A 24,204-nucleotide genomic window follows, 5' to 3' on the forward strand; every position below is an offset into this window, starting at 1 on the left:
CGCAACCAAGTGGATAATAAGACATGAGGAAAACAGACTATGGAGAATAGCTAAATCATCATATCTACAGGGGAAACATACATTTCAGCCAGCATGGGAGGTCTTGCCGGCCCTTACGGCCTGCCACAATAAACTTCCCTGACATTAGTGTCTAGTCTTCAGTTTTATGCAATTACAAAGTATCTATAGACGTTTTTAATGTTTTCAATGTGAGATCAGAAAAAATGGTCGGTCTTGAACTTAAAGGGCAAGGCATCACCTTGCACGCACTCCTGATGCTGGTAATCGCTGCTGGCGATTGCTGGTTCGCTGCCACGTGGCGGCCACACCCTGGAACTTTTGCATAAGAGACGCAGGACAATGCGCCCTTTTGTCTCTTGTCACTGTTTGATTTTAAAAAAGGCCAGTGGGGCTCACCGTCACTATCTTGATGGAATCTTTTGTCTGCTGACTCAGACAGACTCTGTCACTGCACCTGCCTGGAAGGTTCCACTCCCTTCCAGCAGGCTGGACAGCAGGCGGCAAAGATCCCCGCCGTCTCCACTGCCGCGCTGGGCGTGTGGGGGGTTTCAGAGGGGACCTGTTCGCTCTCACACATCTATACCACACACACACACGCACACACACACCATTCGAGCCCTTTGCCCTCCTTTCCATACATGGCCATTTTCTCCCCCCCCCACCCAAGCGGTTATGTCATCGTTTCAACACAGGCCAGTAGTTTCAATAATTACCCCCGAGGCTGCGAGGGTTCGGCGGGCGTGCTTTGCACCGTACAAAGACTCCGTGGCGGGAAGAGCGTCGCACCTCCTGTAGACACAGCTAACTCTTGTTCAAATAAACACCTTTAATCATTAAAGTGGAGTGGCTGCGAGGAGCCCCGGCGGATAGTTTTGCCCTCGCCAAAAACTTGGCTGCGCCATGCGCTTGATTTAACAAAATGACAGCCTTTCGTGCTAAACAAACAATGCGTGTACGTGCCGAGTGTTTGCTTTCGATTGTGTGCGCGCAGCGCCCCGAAGTTTGTTCAGCGTTTCTCGCTCGGCGGCTTTTGCTTTCGGAAAGGGTACGTGGTCTTTCATACTTTGGCCGAGTGATGATAACCCCGTGCCAAAAATACACAACCCCCGCCGCATGATCTTTGTTCCCATAAGCTACCTGAACAGCCTCCCCGTCCGGGCACGATTCCAGTCAGCGGAGGCACGTGTTTCCTTCCTGCGCTCATCACCCCGACTCACACACGACGGGATTTGGCGCACGGATGGGAAACTGACTCATGATTTTTTTAAACTTTGGGTTTTTTTTAAAATGGCCCAGGCTTTTCCCCACAGTCACCAGGAGGATTCAGACAGGGTTAGTTAAAGCTGGAAAATCCGGGAATTGCTTTTTGGGGTTTTCCTCTCCAGCTTGACAGTAAATGGGGCACAGAGAGGGAAACAGAGGAAAAATACTCTTCGAAAGAAATCGGACAACAATGGTATTACCTCACTGTAACTTGTAAGATTAGTGGTGTTGTTATTGGAAGGGAAGGTCATCCCATATCAGCCGTCATGCAGGAGGAAACACCCAGTAAAGCAGACAATGAAAGCTGTGAGAGCTGCACTACGTGCTTTTTTAATTGGATTTTACTTTTTTAATTAACTGCAAAGAGTTTTAGATAATGGCAGAGATTTGAATAAACTTCATGTCAATGAATGTTGAAATGTAACTCAATGCACATCTCAGGTGATGGAATCGGTGCTGAGGTGTCGCGGCCAAACAGGCAGCTCCCAATTTTAACCAATGTGTCAAGGAATTGTTTCCTTTATTCCTAATTTGGGGCGATGCAGTGCTGCAGTTAGCGCTGTCACTTTGAACCCAGGCCCGAAGCTTTTTTTTTTATTGTGAAGTTCGCACATGTGTTCTCTCCGGGTTCTCCAGCTTCCTCCCACAGTCCAAAAAACTCTGAACTGGCCGTAAGAACGAGTTCTATGTGGCTCTGCGCGGTCGGTGTGAGCTACATTTGACACCGAGTCACCGTTCAACCTTTTGTCTCCCAGCCCTCTGCTCTCCCGGTGAACCGTGGCACTGACGGCAGAGCGGCGGGCAGGCGGGCAGGCAGGCAGGCTGCGGGGTTATGCAACAGAGGGACCACACAGTGTCGTTGCCAAAGGTTAATGAAGCTCTCCGATGGACGGCAGAGCAGCAGTATTTTCTGCTTGCCTCATGAGTTTTCGCCATGCAGCCTCCTATGCTGCAAATTGAATTTTTGGCCCCGATGCTTTCCCGCCTACTGAAACTCTCTCTCTCTCTCTCTCTCTCTCTCTCTCTCTCTCTCTCTCTCTCTCTCTCTCTCTCTCTCTGCCTCTCTCTCTCCCTTTCACACTCGTACATGCACTCACCACATGCTGTTTTTGTTTTTTTTGGTGTGTTTTTTTTTTTTTTTTTTTACTGCAGGGATTTTTCATTCCATTCAGACGATGATGCACCCACATATTTGCACTAAAACCTTCATACATGTGGGACGCGTGTGAGGAGAACATATCTTGTCTGCATCATTTTTGCGGAGGACGCTCTACTTTCCTTTTACTTACTTACTTATTTATTTATTTTGCTACCAGCCGCCAATGCAGTTTGCCGCATGGTGATGTAACAGGTCTGTAGAATAGGACGCCTCTCGGCGGGAGAGGTGTGGGAGAGGTTTCAGTCCTGTTGAAGATGTTCACCGCATGTACAAACGGCCCCTGCAACCGTAAAGGCCGGCAAAGATATGACACTGGTTTACATAGAAAGTGAATTAGTCATGTGGGTAAAATTCTCCCACTAGTTCAAAATAAAGACTAAACTCAGTAATGTTTTTCTTTTTTCTCCCCTCACAGATCTGCTTCTTGGTGTCAGCTTTCCGAGGCCGAGTGTTTTCGGACGACAGCTGTGCAGCACTGGCGCTCTTCTCACACTATTTGCACCTCAGTCAGTTCTTCTGGATGCTCATACAGGTAAGCGGTGCTTAAGCAACACGTCGCGACCGCAAAAACAAAAAAAAACAACTATCCTCTGTTTAGCATTAGCATTAGCAGTTGTGAGGATTTTTCTCGCTACCGCATTCCATCAAAAACATTCAGGAAATAAATGGCAACATTCTCGACAAAAAAACAAAAGAAAAAACTTTCAGGTGTTTTAATGCGTCCTATGTTTGTCTGGACATACTTAATTAGAGTGTGTTTGATCCTCACTTCACGTTTGTCCAGTTCCTGCAGCCTCGTCACCAAGTCAATATGCGAAAGGTCGTCCTTCTGAAAAATAGGCCCTGCTGTCCTTTTCTCTTTGTCCTTTTTCTTTAGCATGTGGCTTTTACGTAATAACGCCGTAAAACTTCATTCCTTCCCCCCACGTGGTCCCAGGCAGGTTTTGATTAGTGGGTCAGATCAGAGCAGCAGACTGCTGCTTGACATGACCTTTGACCTTAGACTGGTACCACTTAGCAACACCTCACCCCAGCAGCTCCTTCCCCGGCCCCCCCTCTATCTTCACCATCTGCCCCCTTCTTTCTCCGCCGCTGAAAAAACAAGAACAAAGCCCAGGCAGGCAGGCAGGCAGGCAGGCAGGCAGGCGCATGTCACACTTGCTATATGCTTGCAAATACCGACTGTCTCCATCACGAGCCACTTCCATGAAAACGTCAGAATCGAGTGTCGCAGCTACCGTAAGAACAAGTTCGTGTTAGCTGGAGGTTGCGAGCGACATTAAAACGCTATAGCGAGCTGTGGGTTTAAATCTTGCAAAAGCTCATTTTAATCCTTCAGTGAGACGACATATGACTTGTGACCTGCTGGTGGTGCTGGAATGTGGTAAACATGGCACTTACCTCTGCTAAACCCTCCCTCCAAATCCTACACTGGAGTTCTGTGTGTCCGTCCCGCTCCGTCAAGACACCCTGATTCACACCACAACGGCAGATTTTTTGAAACACAGCGAAAAAAAATTGTGCTTTTTTTTTTTCTTAATTCTTTGAAAATTAGAAATCAACATTAATGTGCATTTTGCAATGTGACCATAGTCATGAGAGCATGAATTGTGGTTCCAGGAGCTTCCATTTTCTTGAGGTTGTAGTGGTATTAACTGCCTATTTCTGATATTATACATGCATTATTAAGGAGGTAATTTCAGTTGTTCCAATAATTGTTATGTAAAAGTTACCTATTTTTATGTGATGTGTTATTTTGTATACAATTTCCAGTGAAATTGATTTATGATGGATGAGCTGAGGCTCCACTGCCAAATGGAAGCGATTTTCTCTATCATTGGCTTTACCACTGAACAAGGCATTTTTGTTATGTAAGCGGAACGTATGCAGTCAAAATCCTCTGCCTAAAATTTCCTACATCCTCTGTTTTCCTCCCATTGTCTCCAGTGCCCTGTCTTGCGTAACGTCCATCAAACCTCAGTCTTGTACTACACGTGACAGTTGCAAGTCAACATAATCATTATTTACATAGTGAACATAAGCTCTCCGGGCACATACTTTTTTTTAATTTATTTTTTGAGGGGGGTAGGGTATTATGAGTAAATCCCTTTAAATAAGCTGATTAACGGTGAACACAATAGGTAAGGCCCGGCCCCCGAGTGATGGCTTCCACTGACTGGTGTGACATGATGTTTTGACCTGACATGAGGTTGCACAAATTGCTGTTCAAGCAGGATGGAGTGCAGGCAGATGGGACGCAAAGCATTAAATGGGACACAAAGCATGAAGAGAGAGACATTTTTGCACTGTTTTCGGATTTCATTTCCCACTCGATGGCTCTCCGACACCAGCACCACCTCTTCTCATTGTCAGCACCGGCAACGACTGACGGTGAAAATAAAGCTGCCACTTTGACTCAGACATGTAACACCCCTGCCTGCCTGCCTGCCTGCCTGGCGTCCCAATATCGACCCCCGGCAACGTCTCCACGTCACATTTTCAACCCCCCTCCTATCATGTAGCTGCTTTCAACTGAGGGGCTGATATGTGCAGGCGCCAGCTACGCTGCTCAGCCATGGCGATTAATCGATAACTCTGGTCTCTCTCTCTCTGTGTAACAGTTAGAGGGAGGAAGGTAGTGCTCCTGGTTGGAATAGATGCTTTGACCTACTGGCACCATCAGCCAACAATTCAATCACTGTCTGCATCTCTTCTTTTTGGACTTTTTATTTTCAGTTTTATATATATAGATGCAAAATGTACAAAAAAAAGGAGTCAATATACCAGTAGTATACAGACAGAACTTATCCAAGGTGTAGGGAGGGATATGTGAAGAATTTACACGATACAGCAGCAGGAATACCGGATAAAAATATGGATACATTAAATACTAAAAAGTGATTTTTTTTTTTTTTTTATTTTTTTTTTAAAGAAGAATACAAGCAATAAAAATAACGGCCGTATGTTGCTCAAAAACTCGCGCCTGCGTGCACTTTTCCTGCGGCCGTTAACTGGGAGCGGTTTGTTATGGAGTCTAACAACTCCAGGAAGGAAGGAGCTTATTTATCAGCGGTAGCAGTGACTTGGCAAACACTCTGGAGGAGTGTTGTAGCGCCCCACCCTGCTAGTGATCTAGACAGATCAGTCCGCCTGCGCTGGTTTACGCTCTGACATTAGGAAAATATCAAATCAATCAATCGAAAATCGAGTCATCGAAATGTCGACGTGTGAAAGCCTTCACACGCTAGACGCTGACTGTTTTTTTTTTTTTCTTTTGCTTGTCTCATTACTTCTTATCTTGTACTTTCTCTCTGTACACAAACATATCGGCCCGTCCCCCGTTTCGCAGAACGGAAGTCATCCATCCGTCCCTTTGCGGCGACGTCAACAGCAGCGGCTCTCCTGACAGCCGTTTGGACTAAAGAGATGCAAATGGATGGACTGCGTTAGGGCAAAGTGTCGCATCCGTGAAAGTGCCTCGCGCACGCAACTTGAAGTATGTCTGCAAACACTCTCGCTGCAGTTGACTCGCAGTCTATGGGAGTCGCCGCCACCAATAACTTCACGGTCTCCTTCCAAAACTCTTCAATTGACTTTCCCCTGTGTTTTTGTCATGGCCGGCAAGAATTATTCACCTCCAAAAAGTTCACATCCGCTGTGTGAAGGCCTGAGAGTAGAGTGGGCGGCTCTCCTCTGGGCCGTGCAGGTGCTGCACAGCTTGCAGTCGCACTGAAAGAGCAGTTTGCCCTTTGAAATGACGTGCGCACTTTCAGCTCTGTTTGTTAAATCGCCCGATACAAATTCACCGAACACACCCAGGCGTCTTTATTGGTGTAATTATGACAACAAAAATACAGCCCGAAGACCCATTTGAGGCCTGTGGAATGGCCCCGCTAACCTCCAGGACTATCAGCCGGATGCATTCACCTTTATTGTACTGCGTCGTACCTAATCAGTCAAAACATGGAACAGGAAGAAAAATACCTGGAAGCATTAATTGAGTTGGCGGTTGAGAAATGGTGTTTATCTGCGTCACGGATACACGGCCCGGAAACAACATTCAATTATTTTGCAATTGTGTAACCACAAAGAAAACAAATGACCCACAATTTCCTTGTACCCCAGCAACGCCGGCCTGCTCAACAGCAGGTATACATTCGCAGCGACATTGTGCCAGCGCCTGCGTGCGTGCGTGCGGCCCATAAGCTGTTACGCGACTGACGCTGAGTTTTATGTGCGCTATGTGCGCATTTATTTCTGTCACTCGTGAGCGAAGGACCGGCTCACACGACGAGCCTGCCGTTCCAGGGGAGGCGGAGTTCTGCTGCGCCTGTTGCACTGCTGGCTCCCTGCAGCAGCCCTGCAACTGACAAGGTTTTGCAGGAGCGGCAGACGAACTGGCGTCAGCAGGTTTCGTTGCAGCGTTGATTTCTCAGAAGGAGCTTTGATGAAAAGGGGGGGCAGATATCAAACGGATGATCTTGAGATACTGAAAGAGAAACAAACAAACAAACATCTCTTCATGAGGTCTTAAAAAAAAAAAACCCAGATGAAGCGAAGTCGGTTTTAAATAAATTACAGGTTTTTACCTTTAAAGCCTGCCTTAAAAAAAAACAAACAATGAAATTCAGTTTTTCCCTCTGATGTGACTGATTGCGTTCTCCACCTGGAGGTGTGTGTTTGCGCAGCGACCGACAGGTGTTCACGGAGGGCAGCTTATGTAACACGGAGGGCACAAAGTATCAGAGAGAGAGGAGAGCATCAAAGGCCCGTCACAACACAAAGCAAACAACGCTATCATGGGCGCAATAAAAGTCTGGCTGTCTGTGTGTGTGTGTGTGTGTGTGTGTGTGTGTGTGTGTGTGTGTGTGTGTGTTTCATTTCACATTCAAACCGACTGTCCTTGGATCAAACCAGATTTTTTTCCTTTTGCTTTCAGCAGAACATGTTCAACCTGCTTTTGACCTGCAAGTTTCCGTGCGTCCTCACTTGCGCCGCAACGTCTCCACCTCTCAGCCGTTTCCCCGAAACGGGAGGGAAAGAAAAAGAAAAAAAAAAAAAGACGGGCGTCGACTGGCATGCCTCTCCCTGTCTGTGCCCCCAGGCCGTGAACTTCTGGCAGGTGCTGGTGATGAACGACGAGCACACGGAGCGCCGGTACCTGCTCTACTTCCTGCTGGGCTGGGGACTTCCTGCGCTGGTCATCGTCGTGCTGGTGGTCGTGCTGCTGGGCGGCTTCGGATGGACCATACACAGAGTGTACGGCCTGGTGCAAGGAGACGTGTAAGTGCCAATAGGCCGACTCGGATGTTTACGCAAAGCACAACACCATTGGTTTTTGTTTTGTTTTTTTTACTTTAATGTGATTTCTTTTCACTTTTGCAAATTCAAATTAGCACTTGTTCGTCTTTTCACGAAATTTCGTAATGCGTTTTATTTATTTATTTATTTATTTATTCTGCGTATTCCTTTCTGTTTGAACCGGGCTGACTGGGCCGAGGTTGCAGTGACTTCAGTTTCTGTTTCGGCCACAGCTGAATTCCCCCTGGGGCTGGAGCTGAGCAAACAGAAAACACCCGAGCCAGTGACATCATGTCAGGAGGTCGCTCGTCCGACCAACTCAACCACTCCAGGCGTCTCCTCACACAGAGACTTGAGTCTTTACCTTCGAGGCAGGGCGTGGCCTAATGATGTTCAGTGTGTTCACGTGTGCGTGCGTGACACTGATGTTACACTGATGCATAAGCTATGATTAAACCAGGAAGGCCGAGCGAGAAATTATAAAAGTGGAACGTGACGACTCTAACTGAAAAGAAAAGATACAAGTTCACACTGTATTTGCATGGCGTTGCTTTTATTTCAAAGTGATGAATTCAAAATGAATGGAAAACTATTCACATTGCACCATAACACACTCACTCGCAAAGACAAAATGAATGCAAAAGACATAAAGAATGGACAGTGTAGGGACACATTGATAAAAAAAAAAATTATTGTTTTTTGCATCATAAGCTACTTTTTATGAGTATGTGCATATTGCAGGAGTAAACTTTCTATTGGTTTCAGTGCTGCAGAGTTCTAGCGTGCGGCAAAGGGGAAGTCGACTACTTAAAAAACTTGAGCCTTGAGATCACATCTAAAATTAGCCAGTGGCCTTAGGTGTGGCTGTTTTTCTCGTTTCCCGTGCTTGGGTGTGTGTGTGTTTGACACAGTGAGCGTACACATGAAAAAGAAAAAAAGGGGGAAAAAAATCAAGGATACAGAGAAGTATTTAGTTTTCCTGGAAGCAAACCTTCCTCTGTGGCAGGAGAGCGGACTGTGGGTCTCTCTCTCTCTCTCTCTCTCTCTCCCTCTCTCCCTCTCTCTCTCTCTCTCTCTCTCTCTCTCTCTCTCTGTCAGTCTGCCCTGGCAAATGTAAACAGGCTGTGTGTGTGCCGTCTCACCTTCAACCGTGTGTCACCTCATGCCCGGTCACATGACCAGAGACGTTTGATTGTCAAGTTGAATAAATGTTATTTAAAGAATTTAATTCCCATATCGCAGTCTGGAATAGAACAGAATTTGATCCATTCACAACTAAAAAAAAAAATACTGCAAATTGAATTTAGAAGTTTGGTTTTGAAAGAGTGTGGTTGCTATTTGTTTGATTTGGAACATTGGATTCTACGGTCTGGTGAGATGAGCCATTAGTTAGTCATTGTGACCTCTGCGACCTCTTCATCAGTGATAGCAGTTATTGGAAAATCAGAAGAGGCGTTTGTGTGTTTTTTTTCGGGCAAAGACACACAAGATATCAAGTTGGAGAGTTTCATAAGAACTCACAGGTAATTTAATGTGTGTTGTGAAAATCAGCTTCCCAAATTATTTTCCTGCACAACTGGGCCACTGGGCCTGAATCATCCATGTTGGCAAACTGGGCAAACTGCTCACCGATTCTCACAGATCAGTCAGTGACACAGACAGAAATGTTCTGTTCATCCACCTCGCGTCGCCTCTTTATACAGTAGACTCATCCTATCACGACCCCACTAGAACAGTATCAATATCCTAGTCTGCCTGCTCTCTCAGAGTCCAGCCTTTGGCGGCCGCGGCCGGAGCGACGCGGCGCTTTTATTTGGCATTCCTCGCGCTGTGTTATGTCTGACGCGCCTCCAATTATTTGCGGTCTATTAGTAAAGCCCACTGGGAGGTCCTGTCTTGTTTTTATGCTCCCACCGCACCGAAGAATGAGTTTGTTATGTGAAAGGGACAAAGTCACATGACAGCTGCTGCGAAGGGGGACGCCGTTTCCCAGAGAAAAATCATTTTCTCCACTGGCTTTGGCAGGAAGGGCAAATATGATAGGGGCCGAAGTTTGTGCAGAGCTGAGATTTCCCATGAAACCGCCGAGCCATCCTGGTTTTCGCGCCAAACTATTGTCACTAAAGTGGAATCCAGCATGTCGCAGGGCAAAAAGTTGCTGCTCAGGTCTTTGAAAAAATGTGTCCTGCCTGCTCTGTGGCGTCAAACAGAAAAGGCTCAGCCTCGGATGGAATTATCCTGCGGGAGCCAGTCATTGTAAAGACTTTAAATCATAAGTGTTGCCCTTCTGAACGGTTGAGTAAGAGTCGTGTGAAATTTGTGCCAGCCCCAGTATTTGCACCAGACAGGCCCTGTTTGCGAAACTCGGCCGATAAACAGGTTTAACCTCTCCACAACAAATATGGAGCAAAGGAGACACGTGACCCGCTTCTGTTTTGTTTTTCTTTTCTCTCACATCCTCCTCTGTTTTCCTCCAAACACAAATTCCATGCATCAGTCACATCATCTTTTCCCCCCCTATAGGTGCTTCATCCCGAACGTCTACGCGGCTCTGTGCACGGCAGTGCTGGTGCCCCTCATCTGCCTGGTCGCGGTGGTGGTCGTCTTCATTCACGCCTACCAAGTTACTCAGCAGTGGAGAGCGTATGACGACATTTACCGCGGAAGGCCCAACAGCACAGGTATCCCGCAAAGCTGCTAAAGCACACACATAAACAAACACAGGGAACCCGCGCAGCTGAGTGGGATTAGACTTGGAAAGCATGCATTTCTGCACTGCTATTTTTAAATGGGGGAAAATGTTCCATGCGTGACAAGAGATTGGAGCCAGTCGCATCACTGTGTTATAACCGTGTTATAACAATGTTATAACCGTGTTATAACCATGTTGTATCCTGAGCAGAGGAGCAATACTGGGAGGAGGGGAATCATTTGCAGATTTGCAGACAATTTGTATCTGTTGCATTTCGCACCAACAAAAACAACAATACCGGCTTATGCGAATGGAACTTTGCCAAGACTGGACTCGTCCGTCCTAATGGAGCAATTTACAGAGGCGTACACAGTCTAAAGCCCCGGCGCTTTAAGGTGTAATGTTCGGAATATCTTTTGTCCAATGGTATTTAGAGGTTCCCAACACCTGCTCATTAAAGGCCATTTCGTGCATTAAACGAACTCAGTGCACCGCGCTGAGCTGCGCCTAAACAAAAGTCATGTGCTCTGAGGTAACGTCCCTGTTTGCTGAGAATTACAGGCGGTGCGACTGAGTCACGTTCACCCCGACGCGCTCAGTCGTTTTTTTATTTATTTTTTGCCCACACATGCAGGTCTGAGCTGAGCGCCGGCCCCTCGCTATCGCGGTCCTAATCAGCGGCCATCAGCGGGAATCAGCAGGCTTTAGCTTGTTTTGCTCAGTCAAGGCCCTCCAATGACAAAGCAAATCCTGAATTAGTGCCAGTCCTCTGGCTGGCAAGCACTTTGTCCCGCACGCCGTGTGTGGCCTCCCCAAAGTCACCGCGGACTGCAGAGGACCGGGGGCTCCCTGCGAGGGCTGCAGGGGGAAAGACGCGTTACTTGACGGAGCGAGCGATTCACTGCCCTTCGCAAACTGGGCTCAGGCCAGAGGTCAGTCCGCCTGGTGGCGTTCACCTGAGGAAACTTTGAGCGAGGACTTGGGGGGTGACGGTTGCACCGCCCTGTGAGGTGGCCGTGAAACGCAGGATGAGAGCGGCCGGTGCGGGCGTAGCGCAGGCTATTCCGAGCAGTCGAGTGTGTGGCACAGTTTCACTGAGGTGTGAAAATGTGTGTTAGTTAGTTCATTTCTGCTACAGCTGCACTGCCAGAAGGCTGCTGCCTAACTGAAACTGAACCTTTTGCATTGAAATACTGTATGTGTGTTGCCACTGTTACTGCTATCTTTGCATGAAATTACATACACACTATTAAATGTCCCTTACCATTGTAATTTCCTGACCTTTAGCTCTGGTGTGCATCCTCAGTATAATTCATTACAAAAAAAAAAAATCTATAGCTCTCAAGACGCGAGCGTATTTAGCCTTCTGTTTACACCCTCCCTACAAACACTGCTGCCTCCCGCGAAAACCGACGACTTGTTGTGCCTTCCTTGTTTCCATGCCACAAAAACAAAGTGGAGTTTATGGCTCTGCTGTTCACGCAAAACCTGTTGAGCCGCAGCTGATGAAGGCTTTATCATTGCAACCACCACTGTGCACCACTGAGAAGTGCACATTGGGAGTTATTCACTAAGCAGGGCTACTCTATAGTTTGTAGAAAACACAGGCCTTGAGCGTCACTACTGCAGGCCATCACAGGGTCACCTGTAATTATTTTTTTTGCCAACGTTTGCGCAGAATACTGTACAGTCAAATACGATATATTCTCCAGTCAGTACAGAGGTTTAGCGTTCCATATTATTTTCAACGCTGGAGTTTGTGCAAAGTGTAGCTGTGCCAACTTGCACTTAATTTGAGCTATAAAATAAAAAGCGCAATAAAAGCGCCGTCTCCCCGTCAACATGTTGGGCCTCCACTTCCTGGAGCGCTGCTGTTGCCACAGCTGCTGAGCTCTCAGTGCCGGCAGCGTCCACCGCCGCCTGCTTTAAGTTTCGGCCCGGCTGTTTGTGTTGAACCCCGCGTGCTCTGCCTCTGTTTGCCTTGTCACGCCAGGGACCGGCCCCGGTCAAATATAAACTGGAGCCTGCCCCCGCTGCGGCCTGAAGGTGGCCCGGCGGATCGAAGCAGAACTTCTCCCGCTGGGGGTTAAGCTGCTTGTTTACTTCTCAGCTCGCTCAGATGGAAAGATACCCGTTACATCACGCCGCCGTCTGTCTTGAAGGGCTGAGACCCTCCGTCACGTCTCCCCGCAGAAAGGCTTTCGATGCGCACTCGTGCGTGCTTACACATGTACAAGTGCAAATATACGGTAATTACGCTTAGCTGGGTGTACAGTCAGTCAGCGTTTTGCTTTTAGTCTCTGTTTGGCCTCACAAGCCCGATCTTACGCTGGGAGCTGTGCCCCGTCCGCTGACTGGAATGTGCTTAGCTGGTTGGAAAAAAACCAGTGTGGGAGGAGAGGGAGACAGATGTGGACGAGAATGGGAGGCAGAACGAGAGAGAGAGAGAGAGAGAGAGAGCGGACAAAGGGTGAAAGGAAAAAAAAGACGAAATAAAGTGGAGAGAGAGAAAGCGATTGTGAAAATAGTTGGATGTGGATTTATTGAGGCCAAGAAAACAGACCAAAGAAACACACAAGTTCCCAATTGCGTGCAAATAGCAAAGTGTGAAACAATGATTAGATTAGATTTGATTAGATGGACTTTATTAATCCCACGACAGGGAAATTGCTTTGTTGCAGCAACACAAGAAACAAACCACAAAACCAAACCATGCATTCTATACATACATGAATTAACCTAAGCAATCTTTAATATACACTATACATACCCAAAAGTAAACCGGGACCTATTGATATATACTATACCAGGGGTCTCCAACACGGTCCGTATGGGTGCCAGGTAGCCCGCAAGGACCACAGGAGTCGCCCGGAGGCCTGTTCTAAAAATAGCACAACTCATTGAGCTGCATCTATAATCCAATTTGGCCCAACCTTGTTAAGCCATTGTTGATAATTATTGAGAACTCGTTAACATGATCCGTGTCTTAACATCAATCAGTATCATTAATAATAATACACAACCAAAGGCTAACTGAGAAAGTTATTTTCGGAGAGTGAAGCAAACTGGTTGCACTTCATATGACTCAGTACCCATCAGGTTCAACAAGGTTGGTGCACCATAGAGTACCTTATATTATTATATGGTATTATAAGGCTTTATACTGTTAATATAATAAAAACAAACACTTAATATTTATATATTGCAGCCAAAAAAATATTTGCACCTGAGATCAAAAGTGATTTATATAGCACACGTTAAGGGACTGATGGTATTGGATATTGGTGGGATGACAACATGAATAAAACCAGCCTAGAGTATCGTGACATGCAGGATCAGTGGACGGCTGTGCTTGGCGCGGCGACGAGGAGCCGAACCTGGAGCTGAGTGGAGCTGACAGGCCGGTGGAAGTGGCACCTAAGTGAGGGCTTTTCGTGCAAGCTCAGGGCCCCGTGCCCTGTGTTTTCCATCCTACTTGTGAAGTGAAGTGAACTGCACAGTCTGCCCTACATAACACTCTCCCCGCCAGACGCCAGCCAACCCCGACGCTGACTCGGCCGGAGTCACTTTTTGGAATGGGCTGGGTGTGTACAAAATGGAAAGGCCACATTAAAAAAAAAAAAAAATATGACTGCATGGAGCTGAAGTGGTGCCAACAGTCTGTGACGATCTCTGAAACAAATGCACAAGCGGTGGCTGAATGTTGATCATTTTTTTTGAAGCCAAGAAATCTTTGTTTTTTTAACTTTATTTTCCACATTAGCGTCTTCACAATAAGGAGGAGACCTCGCAAACAAACTGTTCCCTCATGAAGAAAGCGACCTGCATTGTAATGGGAAGCTTTATTTATTGGGCCTCGCTAGTGATGACTCACTGTTTCCAGCTGAAAACAGATGAATAATTGGCCACTCTGATTAAAGGAGCCGGAATTTCCAAGCAAGCGAAGAAGGAACACAAGCAGCTCCGAAGCACCGCGAGGCATGAGGACGCATCGCTAGCCGTAATTTCATCTCGGCTCGAGTGCGAGGTTATTCACTTCAATATGCACACGCTGAGTGGGGGTAATGAGCACAATGGGCAACTGAAGGAATATTTATCTGGCCTTGCTCCGGCAGCCGAGGTCCAAGGGCACCGTTTTCACCTCTATTTGTGTAGCGCGTGACGCCGCTGTATGTGATGTCGCTCGGGCAACAAAAAAAAAAAGTAGGTTAGCAGCGGCACCAGTTGCTGCAGGAGAGCTCTGATTCTGAGGGCGCACGCAGAGAAGGGCTCTTGTCTTATCTTAGAAACACATGACACGCTCTAAATACAGAGGATGTGTTGAGTGTACTCTTGAGTCGGTCGGCTGCAGGCGGCGTGCGGCAACAGGTCGTGCAGCACGTGCGGGCGGGAGGCGGCGTTGCTGGTGTGCCTTTTGGGGGCAATTTTAATGAGAGGTGTTTCGTGCAATTCAAGCCCAGTCTACGGTGAGCGTCTATTATTAGCATTAAGCTTCGTATTGAAGCACATCTTTAAAATTGCCTCCTTCTTAAGTAGACGGTGTCACTCAAACGTAGGGGTGTCTTTAATTCCCCCTAATGGTGAAGGTGGTCAACATGTGGTCCGCCGCAAGGGTGAGCAAACCTGCAAGCTTGACCTGAGTTCAGCCTCTTGAACTTGTGTTAAAAATACACTTCCCCACAAATTTCATCACGAGCAGGTGCGCGTTTTCCACACGGCCGGGAGCGTGCTGATCGTGCTGACCGTGCAGCCAAGGTGCACATTTTCAAAAGCTTTGCGTACACGTAGAGTGTCATTTAGACCTTATGTGCTGCCACTGTATTTATATGGGCCCATATTTAAACTACTGACATAGAGTGGGAGCGGTTTAGCTGTTCTGCAACCATCCACCGGGGGGGCCGTCAAGATCTTTGTTTTGCACTTTACATTCAAGAATGTCATTCTTATTTGATTTTTTTTTTAAAGTGCCCAGATTTTTAAAATGCAGTAGAAATTAAATGTTCCAAGTTTGTTGTAAGGCAGAGTCCACATAAGAAGGTGGCCCCATTGTCCCAATATGCATCTACTTTACAGTGAGGCTCTGCTCAGGGTTTCACTATTTTACCCTCGGCTCTGCACTCATATAAGAGAAGTGCACAAGTGTGATTGAAATGCAGGTATTAAGATGTTGAAATGTATTAGAAAGTATGCTTTCATACCATGTGACATTACTTTACTTTGTTAATATTTTCTATGAATGCTGCTGTACTGAATGTGTTTAGAGTGCATCTCTAAGGTATTTCAATGAATTTATAAACGTTATAGATGTATACAGATGCTCATGTTCAGGGTTATAAAAGGTGGATATTCCATTTTATAATCTCATCAGGTTTTGTCAATCCATGGCAAAGTGACAGCAGTGAGGGTCTGTATCTGAAGACTTGTATGTATATATACAGTATATTCATATGTATATATACTATGTATGTGTATATACATATATATACACAGTATATCGTGTTCAAACCAGTGATAAAAAAAAAATACATTATGAACTGCTTTGACACATTGAAGGTCACGATATCTCATGACCATGGATGTATAAAACATCATGAATGATGAGTTCTTGACACAATATATCCACCACTAATAATCCTTAGTCTCTGACTACAAACATTTGTAGGACCTGCAGTTTCATCATGCTCTATGAAGGCATCGCCATGCCTCATTAGTGCAACGCAGGTTCATAGAATGTGTATCCAAATGTGTAACCAAACCGACCCAAACATTTATTTTAGAATTAAAGACTTGTAATGCATTGATAACCTTCCTTCCTCATCCGAGTGTTTTGAATCATTCTCTGCAGAGGTGCCCTTGGTGCTCTTCCTGTTCCTGCTCGTCTCCCTGGTGTGGCTGTGGGCAGGTCTTCACATGGCCTACAAGGACCTGTGGATGCTCATCCTCTACGTCATTTTCAATTGTTTGCTGGTAAGCCCAACCACATATTCATCGAGTTCCTTCGTCCGCGTGCGCGTCCAAAGCCCGGTGTTGCACTTCACCTTTCGCCATTGGCCTTCATCAAGCCGTTAGGGCCTCTTGTTACTCTCAGCATTCATTCAAGTAGTGCTTTCAAAATGATGAGGCGACAGTTATCTAAGCTAATGCCAGGTCTTTTTTTTTGACGGGCGCCGTCCGTCACCCAGCTCCTGAAGTCACCTTCCAGCAAAACTGCTGCTTTTATAAAACTGTCTAATCAAATTAGGAGAAAGTGGGATGGCGGCAAGCGAGCTGAAGCCGAACAACTCCTACGATTCCATGACTCTGTTCTCCCAGTGCGCCCCTGCATGTTTGTTTTTCAGGGACAGTCATGTCGAAGGCCTCGGTCAGTGCAGAAAGCCACGGAGAGGAGGGCCACTTTACAGCCCTTTGATGCACCACTTTGATGTGTTGCAGAGGCAAACGAGCCATCGCACGGTTGTCTTTGCGCCGCATCTCCCCTGCGCGCCCTGTTGTCTCTCGGTTGGTTTCATTCCTAATGCGTTCATCTTCGTTATGCCATAAGTAACGAGATGAGATGAACACAAGGCGGTAATGAGCCGCATGATCATTATCACGGCTCGGACCCCCCCCCCCCCGCAAGACACATCCATGACTCGACGAGAAGGAGTTACCTAAGAGGCGAGCGTCAATGATGTTGCTCGGAGTCGGTATTTGATTGGGGTTTCAAAAGTTTGTTACACTCTCGGTCGTGGACGTGGGATGAATCTGCAGCCACCGGCTCGTTGAATTGAGCTCGGCCTTGCGAGTTCATGTTTTGTCTTGAATTTCTAATGCCAGCAACCGCGAAGCCGGAGCTAAAAGACGAGGCCTCTGGCTTTTTCATGTCCCGACTTCAAAATCAGTGGTCGGAACAGTTCAACATCAGCGTTGAGCTGCTTCTATAGTTGTTCAAGGTCGGACGTCATTGACTTGGACACTGTGGGTGCTTGTGTTTATTTAATCTTACAGGTCGACTTCTGTTGGCATCTCGAAAACCACTAAAAAAAAAACCCAGGAAGCTCCCCGAAGCCCACAAAAAACCCCCACTAATTTCTTTTCTTCTCCCGTCTTCTCTCTGAGAGCTTGCGTTTTCTCCTGTCGTCCTCTGAGAGACGCCACCTGCCTGTAAAGTGTGCCACCAGTGGTAACCTCCGGTGATATGTGGCGCTGGCGTGTGAAAGACAGCATCTCCGCACTAAAGCAAACTGCTGCCGTCGCTGCAGTGACTGAAGAGAAGGAGTGATGTCAGCGGTGGCGGCCGATGTCGCACTTGGCACCTGCTTATGAGTTCCGATGTAGTTTGTGGCAGCCGGCGACGTCACCCCGGTCAGACTCGCTTTGGCCAATAGCAATAACTCCTGTCTGGGTTCAGTGCCAATAGAAAAGACAGTTGAAATATGTATTTATTGAAAGAATTTTAAACTAAGTTTTATTTTATTTGGAGATGTGACTTTGCTAATGTCTAGCTAGCTTTCTAGCTGCTAGGACTTGGTTTTACAATCCTTCTCCATGAGTGGCTCTTCACTTGGTGTCCTTGAGTGGATGTAGGGGGTTGATCTTATTACTTTCACACTCCATCAGTGATGCCAGGTGCACCAGGCTCACTCACTCATTCTGTTGCATCACGGTCGTTCAGTTTCGGGGCCTTTTTTTTTTCTCAGCCGCTGCTTCACTGTGGAGGATGGATGCATGGGACTTGCCGCAGGGCCTTAGCTTGGATTCCCATCTGCTTCGGCAGCCCAGTGCCTGAGGTGGCTACAGAGCCTCCACTGCCAAACTCCACTGGTAGCACCTGTGCTGTTCTCCATCCCTGTTGTGCTGTCTGTCAAGAACACTTCCTGTTTGAGGCTGGCAGGATGGCTAAGAATCATTGAAGAGATTTATTTCTTTTATTTTGCAAATTTATTCAATCGTACTTCGATCCAAGCCCTCATTTGTGCCTTCGCATAGCTAGCACAAAGCACTCATTTACAAAGACACAAAAAACATTTCAGATAGTCTTGGCTAGTAAAGTTATGGCAACAGGACTTTATTCTAGCGCTGCTCTTGGTAAGATGACAAAGTTCCTCTAAAAAGCTCAGAATCACAACATGAAATCGGCCCTTTTAACTGTTCGATAGCCTCGGCGTCAAGTGGGCAGTGGAGATTCTTACGGAGCCATGAAAAAGAAACTTCAATAAAACCTGTAGCACAATAAAACCTCCAGCAGCCTGATAAGACTTATCAGGCTCGTCATAACTAAGCTTATAGGCTTGATATTTATAACATGTTTTTATTTTCGTTTCATTTTGACCGTTCACAGTAAATAAACTTTCACTGGCAGAAACCCTTCCTTGGAAATTTTTTTGCTCTACTTGCAGCTCGCTTGGCCTTACTTGGCACTCAGTGACGAGGTTGTTATTCCTGCCTGAAAGAAAAAAAAGAAAAAAAAAAGATCCTTTCCTATTTGGTTCCAATAGCTCGCGGTTGGAAGTCTTTATTCGTTTAGCGGCGCGCTTGTTGTTTTTGTTACCTTCATGCTGCGAGTTTTCCATTAGGAGAATTTTCCGTGTTTACCTGGGTGGTGTTGTTGTTGTCGACGTGGCGCACCTCCAAACATCTGCAGATGTTGCTGCTGTGCCTAAAAGTGTGTTTGTGTGTGTGTGTGTGTGTGTGTGTGTGTGTGTGTGTGTGTGTGTGCGTGGGTGCGTGTGCGGGCGTTATCAAGTGACGCCGTCGTCTCTGGCAGGATCATCGATAGAATTAAACTGCGAAAGCGGTTCAGGCAATGGGAGGGAAAATTCAAGAGGAATTTTCGGTCCTCGGTTTATCGCCTCTTCCAGACTTTGCTCTCATTCCGTCACGGCGCACCTTGGCCGCGGATCCACATCTGCGCGACATCCGACTTGAATCAGGAAGCGCTAATCCAATCGCCGCAGCGCCACGCCTCGTTATCTCCTCCTGTGGCGAGCCCACTGCCAGGAAACTCCCGCACAAACATCCAGCAGCAGTCGAGCAGCGCCATCGCAATTCATTAAGAGCCGTTTCCACCCCCGCGTCAACCTTTTCACTCGCCTAAAAATAGGACGCGGCGTGTCTGTGAGTTTTTATGGGAAAAGAGCCCAGTCCGCATCTGCAAACTCACGCACAAACAATCACTATCAGGTGGTAAAATAACATTTCATCAATTAAATATCGATTATTTCATGGCACTTTTTATCTGACCAGATTACTATTAATAGATGTACAGCATGTTTTATTTTGTTTTTTTTTTATTGTATTCTATCCTGGATTTCTCCTACATTTCTGAGCCACCGCAGTCCTTCCAGTGTTACCATCACTCTTGATCTCAGCTGCTTTTGTTTAGGTTCATATTTTCATTCCGCTGTATCTAATGCCAGAGTTCCCGTCCCTCCTCCATCCGCCTTTCCTGTCCTCCGTTTCCTCAGGTCTGCGCTGTCCTGTCCGTATTGGAAACGTGGCTCTTCTCATAGCTGGGCACAGTTACATAAGGGGCCTTTAGAGGCCTGCGGTTGTAAAGCCTGTTCTTCTGGCCGCGCAGCCTGCTAATGATGCGTGTTAATCGCCGACGAGAAAGCGAATGGCAGCGGGCACGTCTGCATGAAGAAAAAACACACCTGCGTGCCTTCTCGTCCATACCTTTTATTTGCAAAAGCCAAGCCAAGTCCTGAGATGGTCTTTAAAAAAAAGGAGGAAAGTAATGGAAATTTCAGAAGCCTTAACTCCACTCTGAACCAAATAATTCACCTTCGCTCGCTTCAGCTTTTCCGTCTCTTTCCTTCCTGTTTCAGGTTCAACAGGTTTGCCTCTGACTTTAGTTCGGAGACTCCGGGCTGTAAAGCTCAGCCCGTCACCTGTTATGTGATCAATGGTTTTTATCTGTTTGCGGCTCTGCCTACGAGCCGCATGTTTCTGTTTTATGGAGCATCCACAAATACACGCTTTACGCTTAGGTTCCAGTTGTTTCCTTACCTCCTGATGATGATTGCTGCCATCAGCGCGCTTTATATTCCATTCTGTGTGTCAACATCCACTTCCAGTCACATGGCGAGTGGCTTTCGTCCGTCGTTCTGTCCGTCATAAAACGGAAACGGCCTTTTCTTGTTGTCCCGAAACTATCGGGACAACTGTGCCTCTCCATCTGACCTGGCCAGAATTGAAAAAAGGTGTAAATAATGGGCTAAATGTGAGTATTCCTCTGAGAATGTTCCCTCATGTTGTTCAAGGTCATGAAAATAATTTGATATGTCCTCCAGCAGTTGAGCAGTTGATAATAACAATGTTATTATCAACTGCTGATGAGTAATAGTTGCGTGTTTGCAACCCGCACGCACGCATGCACGCACATCCCGCCGTGTTTCATCTCTGTCTTGTCTGGCGTCACTGGCGGGTGATGGGTGTTGTGAAAAACAGTGCTGCCCTGCGGTATTTGGCAATGTGGTGTTTCAGTGTCATTCTCGACCCGGTGCTGTTGACTGAGAGGATTCGACGATGACGGTGAAGTGGAGGAAACGGGAACGCCGGGGCAGCAGCGATGTCATCGCAAAAGAGCCGGCAAACCGAAAGATTTAGCTGAAAAGGAAAAACAATGTTTTGTCGTGTCGCTATTGTGCAAGCTTGAAAACCGATTGCGTCAAAACGTTGAATAACGACTTAATAAAGTTAGCGCTGTCCAAAGCTCGTCAATTTGTCAATTTGCAAACGTTACAAAAAAAAAAAGTTTATCCTAATTTTGTTTGCTTTTTTCCTCTTCAGGGCCTCTACGTGTTTGCAGTGTACTTTGTCATGCACAATCAGCTGTGCTGGCCAACCAAAGCCAGTTACACCGTCGAGATGAGCGGCCACGACGGTCCCGAGCCACCCTACCAGGGGGGAGGGCCCGCCACCATCGGGGGCGACATCAGCAAGTCCACTCAGAATCTCATCAGCGCCATGGAGGAGGTGAGCGCTCAGCACACACCACAACCTGCCGACGCACTCGCACACAGTTTCACGGGGAGGTGGGAAACAAAACAGTGATGTCGCTTCACTGTCAGACACCAGGCCGTTGCAGAAGGAAAAGTTGTGTTCAATGTGAAGCCGCGTTCTGGGATGACAGATTCAGACATGGTTTTGCACGCCGACCACGTCAGAATTTCAGACTTTCATGTTATTCTAGATCAACGTTTGGTGCAACAGTGCACAGGTATAAGTCACAGGCAAAAAGATGGATGGATGGATGGATGGATGGATGGATGGATAGATAACGATACATAGATTTATAATAGCTAGATAGATCAGTAATAGCTAGATATATGATAGATTTTAGATAGATAGATAATAGATAGATGGATGGATGGATAGATAATAGAGATATATGGATGATAGATAGATAGATCTATAATAGATATATAGATACATATAGATACATAGAGTTATAATAGCTAGAGAGATCAGTAATAGCTGGATGTATGGTGGATAATAGATGGAAGGCTGGATAGATAGATACATACATACATAGATACATAGATAGATAGATCTATAATAGATAGATAGATTTCATTTTTGAATTTGAGTTGAATTTCATTTTGAATGTTGCTCAAAACATTTGTCTCAGTGCCTTCGCTTGACGCCCTGCACCTTGAAGTGGATTTCCCCCCTGTTCCCATGCCCTGGTTCCCATGGCTGTGTTTGCCCATTCCTTATCCCCCTTCACACATTTCTCACATCAGCTGAGCGTGACTCCAGAGAGAACATACCCACTCGGACCCTCACCTTCTCTCCGGTCCGTACCGCTTCCAACCGGCCCCCTTCCAACTCCCCGCGGTTACGCAACGTCCGTGCAAAATGCGCGCATTTAAACAGCCTGCCCCCATACCTTCCCACATCAAACCCCAGCTCATGACCTCTTAGGCCGGATCGGCCGGGTTGCGTGTGAGCGCACGCGCTGGAAAAGAAACACCCTGTGCAGACACACACAGGCCGGCGGGCCCTCCTGCGCGAGCGGCCTCGTCCCTGGTGAATACCCTATAAGGACCGAGAGGCAGAAAGAAGGGGAGGAAAAAAAGAGGGCAGGTTTTATTCCCTCACTTCCCCTCTCAGCTCTCCCTCTCCATCACTAATCCTGCTGCATTCACAGTGGCAGGCGGTCAGGGCCAGCTTGGCCTTCTCTGCTCGACTAAACCTACTTAGAAAATAAAGTTATTCTCCACAGTCTGTTCTTTTCACATCATATAACATCTTCCACCTTCCTTAGGCCAGCAGAACCAACACCCCAGGCTTCTGTCGGCCGTAAGCGAACACGCAGTTGGCTGCGATGGCCAATCAGATGTCGAGTCTGCGATGCCAAAGACCAGCTAGCTGGCTTTACGCTGAGCTTCGCACGTACGCGTCCTGTGATTGGATAAGAAGACTCGAGAACCTTACAGACTGAACTCAGTCCGGGGATCCAGTTGCTACCACGGCGAAGCCACGACATTTGGAGAAGAATATAAAGATTTAGTTGCCGAAAGATCTGCAATTTAAAATGTAAACAAGGTGCCGCAACATGTTTAAAAATTGAATAGGTGATTTTGTTTCATTTTTATCTTGTTGGTCTCATACAAAACAGTGACAATGCGCAGTTAATTGGACAAGTTTGGACAAGAGTCTAAGCTCATAGAGTGCAGGTTTGGTGGACTTATTTAAACTTTGTTGATGGATCTCCTAGAATCGCCTTATTATTTGTAAGTTTTGACAGCATCGGTGGCCTCGGTTTCTTTGTCTTAATTGTGATTTAAATGCTCCGGGAACTAAGTTTTGCTCCACTGGGTCACCTATATGGTAGTGATGTCATGTTTTTTCTATAGTGTGATTCTATATGGATTCTCGAGTGTCGTATTGAGGGTATAATGAGGTGTATTCATTTTGGGTGGAGTAAATATGACATCGCTGATGGCCCAGGTGTGAACTGCACGGTCCGCCGCTGTTCATTCATCAGAACCCACACTTTGAGCATGAAGATGCTGAGGGGAGGCTTTTCAAAGGTTGCCATGTCAAACTCGCCTGACGTTGCGACCTGGTTGCAGGTTTATGCGTGGTCATGGAGAGTTAAGGCATTCATAATGAATGAGCATGGTGGAAAACAAGAGGCAATAATTAAATGCATCTGGGCTCACAGGAGGCTCACAGAGAATGACGAGCCTCCGTACGATCTGCGCCGCCTCCTTTTGGGCCGTTTGTCCCACCAGCGTTGAATTCCCTGTTTTCTGACGCACCAACGAAAGCGTCTCCCTGTCAAAATATGCATTTTTTTTTTTTAAGTCTAAAAAAAAAAAAAATGAAACCTTGTCATCTGTTCCCTGGGTGTCTGCTCTTGATTTCATATGAAACCCTAAACTGGCTGACCCGGATCTCACCCTGTGAACCCGCCCTGACCCCCGCTCGGGAGCTTTTGGCCTCAGCGCATCGGGGTGCCGGGTCGTGGTGAACCCTGCGTGACCCTCACTTTTCACAGAAAGCATCAACACGGCTGACAGGAGCAGCCTCTGCACGGCGGGGGGGCAGGGTTGGGGGGGGGGGGGGTTCGGGGGCTCGTTCCAATCTGATGCTGAAACAAGAAAGCAGGCGGGGTTGTGCGATGATGGTGTGACGGAGAGAATCTGAAGTGACAAAAATAACAGGACATTTTACCAGTTGTGCGTTCTGTATTGTTGTATACTTCGTATTGTTTTTAGTGCTGCAAAAGCATGTTTTCACAATTTGGGGTCAAAATATATCCATCTGTCTATCT

The 24,204-nt window shown here is 46.8% G+C and overlaps 1 protein-coding gene and 1 long non-coding RNA gene across 3 annotated transcripts in view; one reads left to right on the forward strand and one right to left on the reverse strand.

The window, feature by feature from the left end:
* The window catches only part of LOC142896955 (uncharacterized), a 525,186-nt gene that overhangs the window by 442,540 nt on the left and 58,442 nt on the right, over nucleotides 1–24,204 (reverse strand). The window lies entirely within an intron of this gene.
* Nucleotides 1–24,204, forward strand: part of adgrv1 (adhesion G protein-coupled receptor V1) — a 104,425-nt gene that overhangs the window by 76,180 nt on the left and 4,041 nt on the right. The window contains exons 89-93 of one of the 2 annotated variants that reach the window (XM_076038990.1): nucleotides 2,859–2,975; nucleotides 7,548–7,726; nucleotides 10,268–10,425; nucleotides 16,282–16,403; nucleotides 19,162–19,605. In XM_076038990.1, the coding sequence (XP_075895105.1) occupies nucleotides 2,859–2,975; nucleotides 7,548–7,726; nucleotides 10,268–10,425; nucleotides 16,282–16,403; nucleotides 19,162–19,164 (579 nt within the window). In that variant the 3' untranslated portion in view covers nucleotides 19,165–19,605. Of the gene's footprint in view, nucleotides 1–2,858; nucleotides 2,976–7,547; nucleotides 7,727–10,267; nucleotides 10,426–16,281; nucleotides 16,404–19,161; nucleotides 19,606–21,209; nucleotides 21,396–24,204 lie in introns of those variants that run through there. The other variant, XM_076038989.1, reaches the window with a different exon arrangement.

The sequence above is a fragment of the Nelusetta ayraudi genome, unplaced genomic scaffold (genome assembly GCF_046127955.1).
Source record: "Nelusetta ayraudi isolate G7.1 ecotype Tasmania unplaced genomic scaffold, CSIRO-AGI_Nayr_v1 ptg000058l, whole genome shotgun sequence".
NCBI lineage: Eukaryota > Metazoa > Chordata > Actinopteri > Tetraodontiformes > Monacanthidae > Nelusetta > Nelusetta ayraudi.